Source organism: Monodon monoceros, unplaced genomic scaffold, assembly GCF_005190385.1.
Source record: "Monodon monoceros isolate NGI ecotype Baffin Bay Population unplaced genomic scaffold, NGI_Narwhal_1 Super_Scaffold_16, whole genome shotgun sequence".
NCBI lineage: Eukaryota > Metazoa > Chordata > Mammalia > Artiodactyla > Monodontidae > Monodon > Monodon monoceros.
Genome location: NW_021703772.1, coordinates 28,119,407 through 28,134,613, shown reverse-complemented (window position 1 = coordinate 28,134,613; position 15,207 = coordinate 28,119,407). Strand labels below are relative to the sequence as shown.

The 15,207-nt window shown below is 40.8% G+C and overlaps 1 protein-coding gene across 1 annotated transcript in view; it reads right to left on the bottom strand.

The window, feature by feature from the left end:
- Positions 1–5,655: 5,655 nt before the first annotated feature.
- The window catches only part of CUNH2orf80 (chromosome unknown C2orf80 homolog), a 12,563-nt gene continuing 3,011 nt past the window's right edge, over positions 5,656–15,207 (bottom strand). The window contains exons 3-7 of the mRNA XM_029224552.1: positions 13,889–13,971; positions 12,476–12,563; positions 12,018–12,089; positions 6,030–6,117; positions 5,656–5,741 (exon numbers count right to left, since the gene is read on the bottom strand). Coding sequence (XP_029080385.1) covers positions 5,656–5,741; positions 6,030–6,117; positions 12,018–12,089; positions 12,476–12,563; positions 13,889–13,971 — 417 coding nt within the window. The remainder of the gene's footprint in view (positions 5,742–6,029; positions 6,118–12,017; positions 12,090–12,475; positions 12,564–13,888; positions 13,972–15,207) is intronic.

The window sequence follows — 15,207 nt, the reverse complement described above, 5'->3', positions numbered from 1 at the left end:
TTTAACATGGACACAGATATTAGCTTTCAATCTATAGGAGTTAAGGTCAAATATCAGATACCAAATTACTGACAAAGATGAATTAAAATAAAAGTGGGTGCAAAAGAATTTCCATGGAATTTTTCTCAGACATTTGGAAATTGAGTTATATTTCTCAATTAAATACAATATATGATCCCACACAGGGAAAAATATATAAAAAAGGACAGTATTGGTCAATTGACAAAATTGATACCTATATGGTAAAGTATCAATGTTAAATTTTCTGAAGTTGATAACCATCCTGTAGTTATTTAAGAGAGTGACTTTATTCTTAGGAAATACACTCTGAAGTATATAGGGGTAGCGTGATATGGTGTATATAACTTCAGATGGCTTAGAAAAAGTTTTATATACTCAGTATAAAATATATACTGAGGGGCTTCCCTGGTGGCACAGTGGTTGAGAGTCGGCCTGCCGATGCAGGGAACATGGGTTCGTGCCCCGGTCCGGGAAGATCCCACATGCCGCGGAGCAGCTGGGCCCGTGAGCCATCGCCGCTAAGCCTGCACGTCCGGAGCCTGTGCTCCGCAATGGGAGAGGCCACAACAGTGAGAGGCCCGCGTACCGCAAAATAAATAAATAAATAAATAAAATAAAATATATACTGAGAGAAAGAGAAACAAAGAGAGAAGAGAATAAAAGAGTGGGACAGAGACAGAGAGAGAAAAATGGTAAAGATAATGAAGCAAAATATTATGGTAACAATTAGCAAATGTGAGTAAAATGTATATGAGAGCTCTTTGTACTATTTTTGCAACTTTTCTCTAAGCTTGAAATTATTTCCAAATTAAAAAAAATAATAAAAATAATACTTCTTTTCACTAACCATGACCAAAGCAAATCATCTCTTTGCCCCTCAGCAGTTGTGTATTGTGCCTGCACCATACTATTTTGAATTTCTTATATATTGCTTTGAATTTAAACTTACATTGCCCTCTTTCCATTTCTGATAGAGAAGTGTTAGTCTCCAACTATGAAAATGGAATCATTGATTTCTCTCTGCAATTCTAATAGTTTTTACCTCACATAGTTGGATGTTCTGTTGTTCGACGCGCACATGTTAAGGATTGTTATGTCTTCTTGGAGAATTGACCCCTTTATCATTATGTAATGCCCTTCTTTATCCCTAATAACTTTCCTTGCTTCTAAGTCAGCTTTGTCTGAAATTAATATAGCTACTTTTCTTTTTTTTAATTAGTTCTAGCGTGATTTATTGTTCTCCATCCATTTACTTTTTTTTTTTTTTTTTGCTGTGCTGTGCAGCTTGCAAGATCTTAGTTCCCTGACCAGGGATTGAACCCAGGCCACCTCAGTCAAAGCACCAAATCCTAACCACTGGACTGCCAGGGAATTCCCTACATCCATTTACTTTTAATCTATATATGTCTTTATGTTAAGAGGGTGCCTTATAGGCACCATATAATTGGGTCTTGTTTTTTGATCCACTCTGACAATTTCTTTTTTTTCTTCTTCATAATTGTATTATGAAAATTTTCATACAGAAACGTTGAAAGAATTGTACAATGAAGATACATATGCCCACCACCTGGATTCTGCAGTTAAGAGTTTGCTACATTTATGTATAACTGAATCTCTTTGCTGTACACCTAAAACTAACACAATATTGTAAATCAGCTGTACTTCAATTAAAAAAAAAGTTTGCCATATTTGCTATATTTTCTTTAACATACATCTTTAACACATCTGCAGTGATGGGAATGCTCTGTGCTTTCCAGATACAGTAGTCTGTGGCTATTGAGTTCTGTCTTTTAATTGGTGCATTTAGACCTTTGATGATCAAAATGATTATTGATATAGTTGAATTAATATCTATCTTATTTGTTAATGTTTTCTGTTTGTTGCCCTTGTTCTTTGTTCTTATTTGTCTTTCACTCTTTTTCTGCCTTTCCAAGGATATGGCATTGCTCATACCCATTTTGACTAATAAATGAGCTACTAATACCAATACAGTACAAAAGAAATCTTGAAAACTGTTTTCTAGAATACCTGGATTTTTAAAAAATAATTTCTCTTTTTCCCTTATTGAAGAAATTCAGTGACTGGAATCGAAATTTCTGAAAAAGGCATTGATATCTTGCAGTTAAAAAAAATGTTCATCAGCTAAAAGACATGATACGGTATCCATAAGCCACAAAAGAAAAGACTAAGAAGCTTAAACATATACATGAAAAATTTCTTCAAACAATAAACTGTGAAAGCGTATTTTTCATACATTTAATAAACTATTTATTTGTTATTTCTAACAAACTAGATAGGTGTGCGTGTATGTATATGTATATGTACATGTATGGCAAATATTTGAATTGAAAATTATTAACAGTTGTTACTTCTGAGGAGTAGGACAAGGATATGGGAAAGTGAGGATTCTTTTACTTTTCATTATCTATATTTTGTACTTTTGAAATTTTTACAGTAAGCATGTATTACTATTATAGTTGAAAAACTACTTTACAACCTGATCAAAAAATGGGTGGAAGAACTAAATAGACATGTCTCCAAAGAAGACATCATACAGATGGCCAAGAGGCACATGAAAGGATGCGCAACATCACTTATTATTAGAGAAATGCAAATCAAAACTACAATGAGGTATCACCTAACACCGGTCAGAATGGCCATCATCAAAAAATCTACAAACAATAAATGCTGGAGAGGATGCAAAGAAAAGGGAACCCTCTTGGACTGTTGATAGGAATGTAAATTGATACAGCCACTATGGAGAACAGTATGGAGGTTCCTTAAAAAAACTGTAAATAGAATTACCAAATAACCCAGCAATCCCACTACTGGGCATATACCTGGAGAAAACCATAATTCAAAAAGACACATGCACCCCAATGTTCATTGCAGCACTATTTACAATAGCCAGGTCATGGAAGCAACCTAAGTGTCCGTAGACTGATGAATGGATAAAGAAGATGTGGTACATATATACAATGGCATATTACTCAGCCATAAAAAGGAATGAAATTGGGTCATTTGTAGAGATGTGGATGGACCTAGAGACTGTCATACAGAGTGAAGTAAGTCAGAAAGAGAAAGACAAATATCATATATTAACGCATATATGTGGAATCTAGAAAAATGGTACAGATGAACCGGTTTGCAAGGCAGAAATAGAGACACAGACATAGAGAACAAACGTATGGACACCAAGCGGGGAAAGGAGGTATGGGATGAATTGGGAGATTGGGATTGACATATACATACTAATATGTATATAATAGATAGTTAATGAGAACCTGCTGTGTAGCGCAGGGAACTCTATTTAGTGCTCTTTGGTGACCTAAATGGGAAGGAAATCCAAAAAAAGAGGGGATATATGTATATATATGGCTGATTCACTTTGCTGTACAATAGAAACTAACACAACATTGTAAAGCAACTATACCCCAATAAAAATTTTAAAAAAACTATTAAGTACATTACCCAAGAGTTGGAAGAGATGCCTAAAGTACACAAATAATAAAGCATGAAAAACCCTCACGAATGTGGTTTCTGCTGTTTGATTGTCAAGAAGGGGCCTTATGAGAGGAATTCATGTCAGGATCTGATCCTACTGCAAAATGGGCACTTATTCTTTTGACACTCCTGGGCTTACAAGCATCAATTAGCCTATAGAAATGGTTGGTCCCTAAAACGAGCCTCTCAGGCAGTATGGGTAGGGCACAGTGGTTTGAAAGCACTCACCTAAGGACCATTCACTTACTGCCAATTCACTAATCAGTAATAATTACTGAATATTACTGCCTGCAAAGCACTTTATACACATATAGGAAATAATAAGGAAATAGAAGATCTGCTTCCATCAAGAAGCCAACAGTCTTCAACGGTTATGGAAAAAAACATACAAGGAATGAAATTATACATTCAAAATAACATACCAATGAGTAATCTTGAGAGCCAGATTTTCAGTACATGGGTGCATAGATGAGCCTCAGGGGGCTATGAACCCCTGTCTCAGAGATCTATTTTTTCATGATTAAGTTTAAGGTCTAGATTATCAGTGTATGTGTGTATGTGTGTGCATGTACGTGTATGTTATTTCTGGAGTTATTACTGTTTTTTGATTTTCTGTTGTCTGTTTTACTTTCTAAAGCTTGCTATCCCCAAACTGACATCTTAAAAATTAACATCATCTTACTCAAAAGGATCTTAAGTAACAAAGATATAGTTCTAGAAAAGCTATACCTTCAAATCTCATTATAACAAAGACCTTTAAAAGAAAACTCAATATCATAAATATTTCCTAATAGCATGATTTTTGTTACTAGAATAACACGTATTAAAGCCCTGATGTGACTAAAGATTTCAGGCAGTTCTTAAAGCATTTGCTATGATAAGGTTACATTTCTAATCAGTCAATAGTTTGCCTCAGAAAATCTGAATAAACCCTGAGCCCTGTGTGACCCAGTCTATTCAGAGATTCACATTTTAAAAATGCATAGTATTGCAACCGAACTACATAAAAAGGAATTTCAGTTTTCACTTGTGTTTCTTGAAGCAAACCCAATTCATAACCCAGTGGTTCTGTTTTCAAAATTCCCCTTTCCCTTTCCTACCTTACAACCCTCCAGCTGACCCAGAGTCTCTCATTCAACAAAACCCTAAAACATCCCAGCCAGCCAGTCTGTACCACTTTTCTGATTCTTTCCCTGCTCAGCTTTGGTCTCTCTGACTTTTAAAATTTCCTTTTCACTTTGCACATTGCAATTGAGAACGCAGAGCTGGAACGGCAAAGAACCCTCCTTTCTTTTTCCTTACTTTCCAGCCCTGTCCATCTCTGACCATTCTCTGAATTCTGAAGCATAAACGTCAAAGGAATTAGATGGGCAGGGCAGAAGCAGCAGAGATGCAAAGCAGGCAAAGATAAAATTTTCATTAGTGAGAAAGGGACCGAGAATAGGAACATTTGACACAGATATTAATACAAATCCTCTCCTCAACACACTTATTTGAATCAACAGAATAATAGCTGATTAACTGTGGATAGTATTTCTCAAATGCTAAAAGATAATAATGGTCAGTATTTATTTAGGATTTACTCTGTTCTAATCTCTCTTTTTTTTTTTTTTTTTTTTTTTGCTGTACGCGGGCCTCTCACTGTTGTGGCCTCTGCCGTTGCAGAGCACAGGCTCCCGACGCACAGGCTCTGCGGCCATGGCTCACGGGCCCAGCCACTCCGCGGCATGTGGGATCTTCCCGGACCGGGGCACAAACCCGTGTCCCCTGCATCAGCAGGCGGACTCTCAACCACTGTGCCACCAGGGAAGCCCTCTTTTTTTTTTTTTTTTGTTCTAATCTCTTAACATGCATAATATCAGTTAATCATTTCAACGACCTTAAGAGATAAGTACCATTATTCTTCCCATTTTGCAGAGGAGGAGAGGTTAAGCAACTTGCCCAAAATCATACAGCTGGTATATTATACAGTGGGCTTTAGTTTCAAACCCAGAGTATCTAACTCCCAAAGGCTAGACTTTTAGCCACAATATAAGTAAAGTACTCCCCAAACACCTGGTATCAGTTTGGTTCAGTTTGCATTTTTAGACCTACTTTGTTCTTTGGCTGTGTGTCCAAAGATAAATTATTTTATGGTTTCCATTCTGTGACATTTGCTTCCTTTGTAGAGCTGCTGGTGGCATTTTGATTCGTTGCTCCCCTTCTTAACTTGACACCTAGAGACACACGTAGTCATCATGTCTGTATAAAAAACATTTTTTAAAATGAGTCCACCTCAGTTTTACATCCTTCCCTTCTAGGGTGCTTTGCTTCCATCACCAAAATTTCTGAGAAATGACTTCCCTGATTTCAATGATGGAGGGAAATCAAGTCATAAATGCTCCTGATTCTTTTAAATTCCACCAGACAGAAAGATGTTACCATAACAACTTTGACCTTACTTTGTAAGTACATCTCCTAGTTTTACTTAAATTTTTCTAAGCAATGGAGGTAAACAGGCTTACTCTGTTTGCGGGCATATTCTGCTGCTTTGGGTGCTGTTAACATGGCAAAAGGGTGCAAGGAGAGGTGGAAGGGTGGAGCTCTGGGAACCTGAAAAAAAAAAAAACAGTTCTACTTTTAAAAGCTGCACCCACTTCGTGCTGTCCACAGCTGCTGGTTATAGCACTTGTTTCAGGGCTCGGCCTGTTTCCCCAACCCGCCGTCCTGACACATTACTAGCAGTTGAGGATCATGTTTCATGGGTCATGCACTTTCCCACGCTGCCTTTTGTTGCCGTGCTTTGCCTAGAATGTTCTTTCACACAATGATGCTCTTCACATGGTTCCCTTTACCTGGAATAGCTTTTTCCTCCTCTTCTGCCTAGAGGCTCCTACTTTTCCTTTAAGATGTGGCTCAGACATCACCTTTTCTGAGAAACTGACCCCGATGTCTCCCCACCTCCCCTCTCGGGTGCTGGCATCCCACCCCCCAATCCCATCCTAAGGCCAAATTATTGACTCAATCCTCTGTGAATTCAAAACACGTCGTCACGTAGAACACCCCCAGTGTGCAATAGTTATAACCCGCTGTCTGCTGCATTGCACTGGAAACTTCCTCAAGGTTAGGACTGTCTGTCCTTCAACCTTTCATTCATTCAACAAGTTTCCAGTGAGCACTGCTGTGGGTCAGGCCCTGTTTTAGGAGCTGTGGTTGGTAAGACAGACAAGGTTCCTGCCTTTCCAGGGCTGAGTGAGGAGAAAAAACCAATAAACTATCAGGCAATCAGGGTACCCACACACTGTGATAAGTTTAATCAACTAAACCAGAGAACGTGCTAGCAAGTTACTGGGCCACCGCCACCTCACACAGAAAGGACAGAAAATTTGGATTAAACAATAAATGAAGTCGTGCTGTCTTTATAGACAGGACAGCTTATAGCCACCTCAGCAGGGCACGTCTAGATTTGACCTCAGCCTTTTATTCAAATGGCAAACATATTTATTGAGAGTTTGTGTCATATCCAGCATTGTAAAGAATTAAACATAAGCATGAATGATGGCTTCTGACCTCAAGAAGCATGTAATCTATTCAGAAAGATGACCCTAAAACACAGAAAGTAATTACAAGGAGGCTTTGTATCTGTGTGGAGCAAGGGTGGGGCTATGATAACAGCCCTGCAGCGTGATACATGCCACGTGTAAGAAAGAGAACCAGCTCGTATGGCATCCCTGATGCATTTTCTACCCTTAGAAGACTCAAGACAGGCTTTTGCAGGGAATTCCCTGGTGGTCCAGTGGTTAGGACTTGGCACTTTCACTGCTGTGGCCTGGGTTCCAGGGAACTAAGATCCCGCAAGCCGCGTGGCATGGCCAAAAAAAAAAAAAAAAAAAAAGACAGGCTTTTCCCTGTCCACTGGAGAAGAGAGAACCTGAGGATTTTAAAGTCACTTCCAGCTCACATATCTATGACTCCTGATAATCTGATGATTCATGCAAGCAATTAATATGGCTTCCTGTGTGGTTTACAAGAAAAATTATTTTTCAAGTAGGATGACATTGAAATCCTAAAGCTGGAGTTAATCATGTGCTCTTTTTTTACTTCAAAGTTACTTACTGAGATCTTCAGCGTACCACACAGCTAGCAAGTGACAGAGCTGGGACTAGACGCCAGTCTGTTGGCCTCTGAAGAGCTTGCTTTGGATGTAAGTCTGGATAGAGTGAAATGATGGATGGTCAGACACTAGGGTGTGGAAAGAAGAGATTCTGATGTTCTCTAGTTACCTGCCTTGGTCTTTTTCCTCTCTCTGTTACACCAGTTTTCACTCTCTCTGCCCCCCTTTCCTTTTCCCCTTTTTCTGTGTCAAAGGGAGCTGAAGAATATTTTTATTGTTTGCTTTATTTGTTGAAGGAAGATTTATGCTCCTTTTACTTCACTTATGCTCCTTTTACCCTCACTTGTGTGAAGTTCTTAGTTAAATTTTTTTTCCCTATGCGTCCATGTTCCTCAGCAGAAAAATGGCTCCCTGTCAGCCAAAACCAGCTCCCTTATCGGGAGCAGAACACGAAGCTTAACAGAATTGAACAATTCTGAGTCCAGGAGGCCTTTCTGTCACTAGGTGGCAGCAAATAGTCCTGAAGAAAGCCATCAAGCCCACACACAGTACCCATGTGGTACCAAAGTGGCCAATTCCAGAGGCCAGAAATTCTACATAATCTGATTAGTATTCAACAGGGCTTTAAGCTCTTGAGTGGGAAGGATTTTAGCTGTTGCTTAGGAGACATTTTATCCGAAGGAATCAAAAGTGATTCATATATACATGAAGCAGTTAGAGAGGAACCTTTGTCAATAACTTTTTTTTTTTGAACAACCACACCTCCTAGTTAAAACCATTTTTTTGAAGTTATGTTAAATCCCAAAGGACTGTTTTAAAATAGCTCTTACAATTTAATCTTTGAAATGCTCCGTTTCCATTAAGAGGTCCTGCTAATTTAAGATGTGGAGGGGGTGCCTGAGTAGAGCCGACGTGTAGCCACAAGAGAAAGACCTGAGCTGGCATCCTTGAATCAGTGAGGAGCTTGTGAGGTCCACAGGGGTAGATGATCCTCAGATGCTTATGTCTGTATCTCACATCATCTCATACCCTTTGTGAGAATTTGTTATCTAAAATAGGCAAGGTTTATAATGTATTAATAACACAATGGATGCTTGATGAGCTATTTAATTTTTGAATATTTAGAGAAGTGGTTCTTAACTAGTTGTGAATTTGCCTCTTAGTGGACATCTGGCAACGTTGAAAGACATTTTTAGTTGTCACATCACGGGGCAGGAGTGCGAAGCTATTGTCATCTAATGGGTAGAGGCCAGGGATGCTGCTAAACATCCCACAATGCACTGGACAGCCCCGACTCCACCCCCTACACACACAACAAAGAATTATCTGACCCAAAATGTTGAGAAACCCTGATTTAGAGGAATATAGAGGAAATTAGATACACCCCCTTCCCCCTGGGTACCAGAACCTTAACCATAACCATAGCTATTATTTTGAGGTTACCATGTGCCAACCACTAAGGGCTTTACTGATACAACTCACCTCATTTCCCACAGAAACTCATCTTCTGGTCCCTGTTTTTACAAATGAAATCAAGGCCGATAGAGCTTCGAAGACTTGCCCAGGATTAATCTGCTGATAGCTGGTAGAGCTGGGGTTCGAACCCAGGCTACCTGGCTCTAGGATTCTCATGCTTAACCCTTACACAAATGGCCTTTCAAGTATAGGACACTCATATTCTGTAACAATAAACAAACTCAGGTCTTTGAAGGAAAGCCCCTGAAACCCAGTCCCCCTAAAACCGAGATCCTCTGCTGAGTTATGATTAACCTCTCTTTCCAAAACATTATTCCGTTTCTTGTCCAACACCTGTTCCCCTCAAGATTGAGGAGTATCAAAGAAAAGGGGGGGGAGCTGAAACTGAGCAGGACCCTGTGGAGCCCTCCTGGACACCAAAGCCTTTCCATGTCCCCCATTTTCTGTTTGTAGAAAAAAAGCATCAGACATTCCCTGAGTTCCAAAGGGCAGATTCAAACAGTTACCAATTAGGGGAGTGACTGAACGCAGAGAGAGAGAGCAGTAGTGCAGAGATGGGGGCTGGTCCTGGTTCCTCTTCAGGGGATGGGCATGGCAATCTGATACGTATCTCTGAGTTCTTCTATGGGAACTAAGGCTCCCACCCAGGTGGAGGAGGTCACTTCAGGCTGAGCACAAGCACACGGACCCCAGACTGGTTGGAACCAGAAGGCTTATGATTGAGATTCCCAGAACACCACCCAGTTACCTCATCACCAACCAATCAGAGGAGGGTTACATACTCTGCAGCCCTCCCCCCAAACTTTGCCTATAGAAACGTCTTCCCTGAAACCCATCAGGGAGTTCAGGTCTTTTGAGCCTAAGCTGCCCCGTTCTCTTTGCTCAGCCCTGCAATAAACCTTGCTCTGCTCCAAACTTAGATGTTTCGGTCATTTGGTCTCACTGTGCACCAGGCACGTGAACTTGAGTTCGACAACACCCCCTCTCTGAGGGTACGATTTATTTCCCTGCAGAACTGGTCATTATGTAGTCTACCTGTACATCTGGACTTTTTGTTATTGGTAACTGATTGTGAAGACAGAGACTGTGAAGAACAGAGAAGGTGCTGAATAAAGGCTCTTTAATGAATGAATGAAAGGCCGGATGGATGGATAGAGACTGGCCAGCCCGCTCTAAACAGTATGGCTTCCTGTTCTGGCCCCTTTAATGAACCTGGCTCATCTGAGCTACTCTGACACCCATGTTTGCAAACCTTCTTGATGGATAACCCAGCTAGGACTGGAGGGGTTCACAGTGCCATTCCCTCCAGGATGTGATTTTCTGTATTTGCTCTCTGGCCACTTGAGCTGAGACCAACCAACCAGAGGTGCCTACGGCCTGTTCTAGACCTCTCCCAGGCACAGAAGATGAAGGGGGAGAAAACACAATGTCTGAAGCAGAGGAGCTTGGGCTCAGATATTTATTTGTATGTGTTGGCGGGGAGGGTTTGAGGAAAGGGGAGAAGGGGGCAGCCTGGAAGGGAGAAAGCTGCAGAAAAAACGAACAGGAATGAAGCAGCATGGTTTGCTTGTCTCTGTAAGAACACAGAAGAGCTGGGATTTCTTTAAAAGCCAAGAACAGCTTGGGTCTCTGAGGAGCACTGAGTCTGGTGTGGCTTATACCTCAGCCAAGGTAGAATGTCAGCTCCGAGATATGAGATCCATGAGAAAGTCATCTTTTCTGACTCACCCGCCCTTGTATCCCTGCACCTACAACTATATTGAATGAATGAGTGAGTGAATGAATGAATGAATGAATGGATAGAGTTGAAACCAGAGTGATCAGAGAGGAGGTGCCGATTTCCTCTGTAATCAAGGGAACTTGAGTCTCAGGACCAGGCCAGCTTACATACGGATTAAGGTGAGAGGGCCATTGGATTCAGTTACAACACTTCTGAGGAAATGCTCGACTCCTAAGCTGGCCCTGGTGGACTTTTTACTTTATAGGATCCCACTGTCTGCAGTATGGTCTGCAGGTAAGAGAACAAAGGATGCAGGCATTCCTATGGCTGTAGCCCTGCCCCTGACCTCGCCTCCCTTCCAAATCCTGGTGGGGGGCATTGAAAGTAGCTGTGTGAGTAGAAGTCCTCATGTGAGGGTGTGGGTTCTCCCTGCTTCCCTCCCTCACTCCCTCCCACTACACATCCCTGCCAACCCCACCCCATCTGCCCTTTCTTCTTCCCTTTTCTAGAAGTATCTAAAGGGATCGGTAGTTCACCTCTAAGTAGAAGCCCATATGTTAAATGTTTACTAAAGGTTCATACGTTCATAAACAGCAAAACCTGAACTGACTGTAAAGATCATTCAGAATACTCCGTTTCTGTTTTTGTTTTTTTAAGATTAGTATATGGAAGCTCAAAAAGGGAAAGGGACCCAGTCAGAACTCACCCTGGGTCTCTGGACTCCCAGATCGTTAGTGCTTCTATTAGACTGACTTCCAAGTAGTCTTGTGGGCAGGAGAAATGTGGCAGCAGTAAACTAGATAATTTCTCATGAGAGTGAATGTTGTAGATCTTGTCCTAGTGCTAGAAGTTATAGTACATCATACAAGAGGAGCGCTTGGACTTACCAGATCCACATTATGAAAGGTGTAAATGAGAAATTCTGTTAATCAGAGACAGAGGCAGAATCTAGACTCTAAGCCTGGTGCTCTATTGGCTGCCTCTTTGGCCTTCCATAAAATGCATTTGGTATTATGAATATAGTCCTCTACCTAAGGAAAGCATCTTACATTTATTACCCAAGTAAGATATGGCTACATCTGGTTTTATCCATCATGATATAAAACTGTTATTTCATGCCTGGAAATGCAACATTATGAATTCATAAAATAAAGAAATTCTCTCTAAAAATCCCTTATATTGATAGTCTCAGGTCGTCCCTACCTTGGTAGCACCAGAATTGGTAGAAGAATCAGCTCCATAAATTTTAAAGACTTCCTCAATTGGGATGCTGTTCTGTTAAACAACAACGACAATAACAAAAATGTATTATCATACCATGGCTTTTCTTTTATTATAAAACAAAGCTATTATAGCTCCCATATATCCAGTACCATGCCTGGAGACCGTGGGCACCAAATAAATGTCTTCTAAACAAATGGATAAATCAGAGTACCCTAATACCAATTATCCATGTGTTATTTTTTCCCCTTAAATAAATGTTTTCACAATACAATATAGAAGTCAGTCTTTTTATTAATCTTTAAAAATAAAAATTTAATTAGTAAATTCTACATATTTAGAAACATTGGTTGAAAAAGTAAAATAAATATTCATTAATATGAAAATGCACATTGTAGATACAAAATCTCCATGTATGCAAATAATGTTCTTTTCCTTACCATTAAGATTCCAGCATAAGACGATAAAATCATTGCTTCTCGTTCTCTGTGGTTTGGATATATGGGTCTACCCCGAAATGGCATTTTCCTAAGGGGGAATATGAATAAGTAAGAATGGAGGGTTTATTCTTGTTTTGTTTGACACCTGCTAAGGTTGTGACAATAATCATAAGTAGTAAGTAATTACCAATGGCTGTGTGCTATGCTATTCACAAAATTGATATGATTAATCCAACATCAGTAAAGTGTACACTTTGAATTTTGAATCTTCCAACAGTGTGACGGATTTGCCCTCATCTATCCACATTTCTGCAGCTATCCAATCCTGGTGGACTGGCCACTATGGTGGAAAATTGTGGTTTCACCAACCTATATCCTTTCCCCTTCTTGTGGCAGTTTGCTTGGGGGTGACTGCCTTAACCTCCTGCAAGCCTGTAAGCTTCCAGGGAAGCTGATGACATCCCTAGATTCCAAGGATGGAAAACACACTGTGGCCTAAATTAGCTAGCACCCCCAGATAAGTCAGAGCAAACAGAGCCATTGAGACACAATTCTGTGATTTTTAAAAAGTCCATTCTCCCCTGGCCTGAATGTCGTGATAAAGTGGGCTGAAACTAGGAATAGCGTCCATCCGGAGGAAATAGCCAAGAGGTAGAGCCTGATGACCTGGTTTGAGTTTTGAATTAAGCCATGCCTAATGAGGACCTAGCCGTGGACTTTCCAGATACAGAGGCAATAAATCTCTCCTCCCTCTCTCCTTTTTTAAATTTATTTATTTTTTTGCTTAAGTCCGTTTAAACCGGATTTTCTGCTTATTACAACTAAATACTGATACACCCATTCAGCACCAGGTGTGTGTTCTAAAGTCACAGAGCAGAAAAAACAGCTGGCCTCCAGAACAAGCGATTCAATCCTGGCCTCATTAGTTTCATGTTCTTCCTAACTGAGTGGGTCTGCTCGGCACACATGGGAGAAGATGCCAATAATCCCGGCAAAGATTCAAACTGTGGTGATTCAAGCCACTCAGCTCAGGCGCACATCTGGTTAAATGCTTAAGAAGTTGTGTTTAATAGTTCTTAGGAAAAGATTGCAGCCTTACCCACAGAACTGATCTTTTTTTTTTTAAAAAAAGTCAAGGCACGTACACAATAAAGCACAGTTTTATTTCTAAGGCAGAACGTTCTATGCAAGAAAGATCTGCATCTGACAGAAACCAGCTCACAGAGATGCAAAATATGTAAGCATGTATATGACTTCCTCGAATCGACAACTGTGAGGGTTTCTTCAGGTTTCTAGTTGGAGGGGATACGTACCCCATAGTGTTTTCAAATCTGAGTGCCTTGTGGTGAACTTCCTCTGTCATTACTCACAGTTAAAAAAAAAAAGAAAAAGAAAAAAAACTATTCAACTTACACTTTCTCCCACTCCAGCCAAGTTAAGTCTTCTGAGTGATCCAGCCACTGCAGAGCAACATTGATGGCCAAGTCATAGTGTGCCTGGAAGCAGGAAGCACAGACAGCAAAGGAATGGGCTGAGACATTGGCCGAAGCACATGCTAGGCACAATGACAATGGCGTTGCTAAGCCTATTCTACTCGTTTGTCATGTCCACAAAGGTGAGGATCACCAGCTGTGTCCAGTAACCTGATGCTCAGGCAGAAATAACTAGTGTTCTTCAGGCATTACATTTACCTCACAGTAGAGCAGTGTGTGTGTGTGTGTGTGTGTGTGTGTGTGTGTGTGTGTGCGTGCACGCGCACATGAGCCAGAAATGAAAAGATAGATTCATGGAATACTAAACTAGGAATCAGGGAATCTGGGTTCAAATCTAGGTATTGCCAACAACTCATGGTACCATATCCTTGGGTGAGCAATTGCTGTTCTCTGGGCCACAGTTTCCTTGAATTTTAAAATAGGAAAAGGGGAAGATAGAGGAAGAGGGACACAGAGAACAATTTCTAATTCTGTGGAACATCAGAACTGAGTGCCCAGGGTCGCAGGGGAGGTGGAGTGTCCATCTGAGGAGCTGGGGGAATCCCGGGAGGCTTCAGAGAGGAGGTGTCAGTGGAGCTGGGGCTTGGGGCATGAGGAGAATGTCTACAGGTGGAGAAGGACCTCCCAGGAGGAGGGTCCAGCGGAAGCAGAGAACTGGAGGTAGACCAAGTGACTTTCTAAGAGTCTTATATGCGGTAAAAAGCTGAGGACCAATTCCATGTTCATTCCTATCCTCCCCACTACCTTTTCCTGATAATTTCTAAGCGTCTTTGCCATTTGTCTATCAAAACATTCCTTTTCTTCTCCCCACCCCCAGCCCCAGTAAAAGGAAGGTCAGTTTTGTTTCTGTGTTTGTAGATGGGTTCTAAGTTTCTATGTAACTCTAACATTGTGTAAACAATGTAATTATTTCTTTCAGGGACTGAACCAAAGTGAAAAGGAAGGAAGGAAGGGAGCGAGGGAGGGAGGGAGGGAGGAAGGGGAGAAAGCAAGAAAGCAAGAAAGCAAGAAAGCAAGAAAGAAAGAAAGAAAGAAAGAAAAGGAAAGAAAGAAGGAAGGAAAGAAGGAAGGAAGGAAGGAAAGAAGGAAAGAAAGAAGGAAAGAAAGAAAGAAGGAAGGAACGAAGGAAGGAAGGAAGGAAGGGAGGAAAGAAGGAAGGAAGGAAAGAAAGGAGGAAAGGAAGAAGGAAGGTAGGAAGGAAGGAAGGAAGGAAGGAAGGAAGGAAGGAAGGAAGGAAGG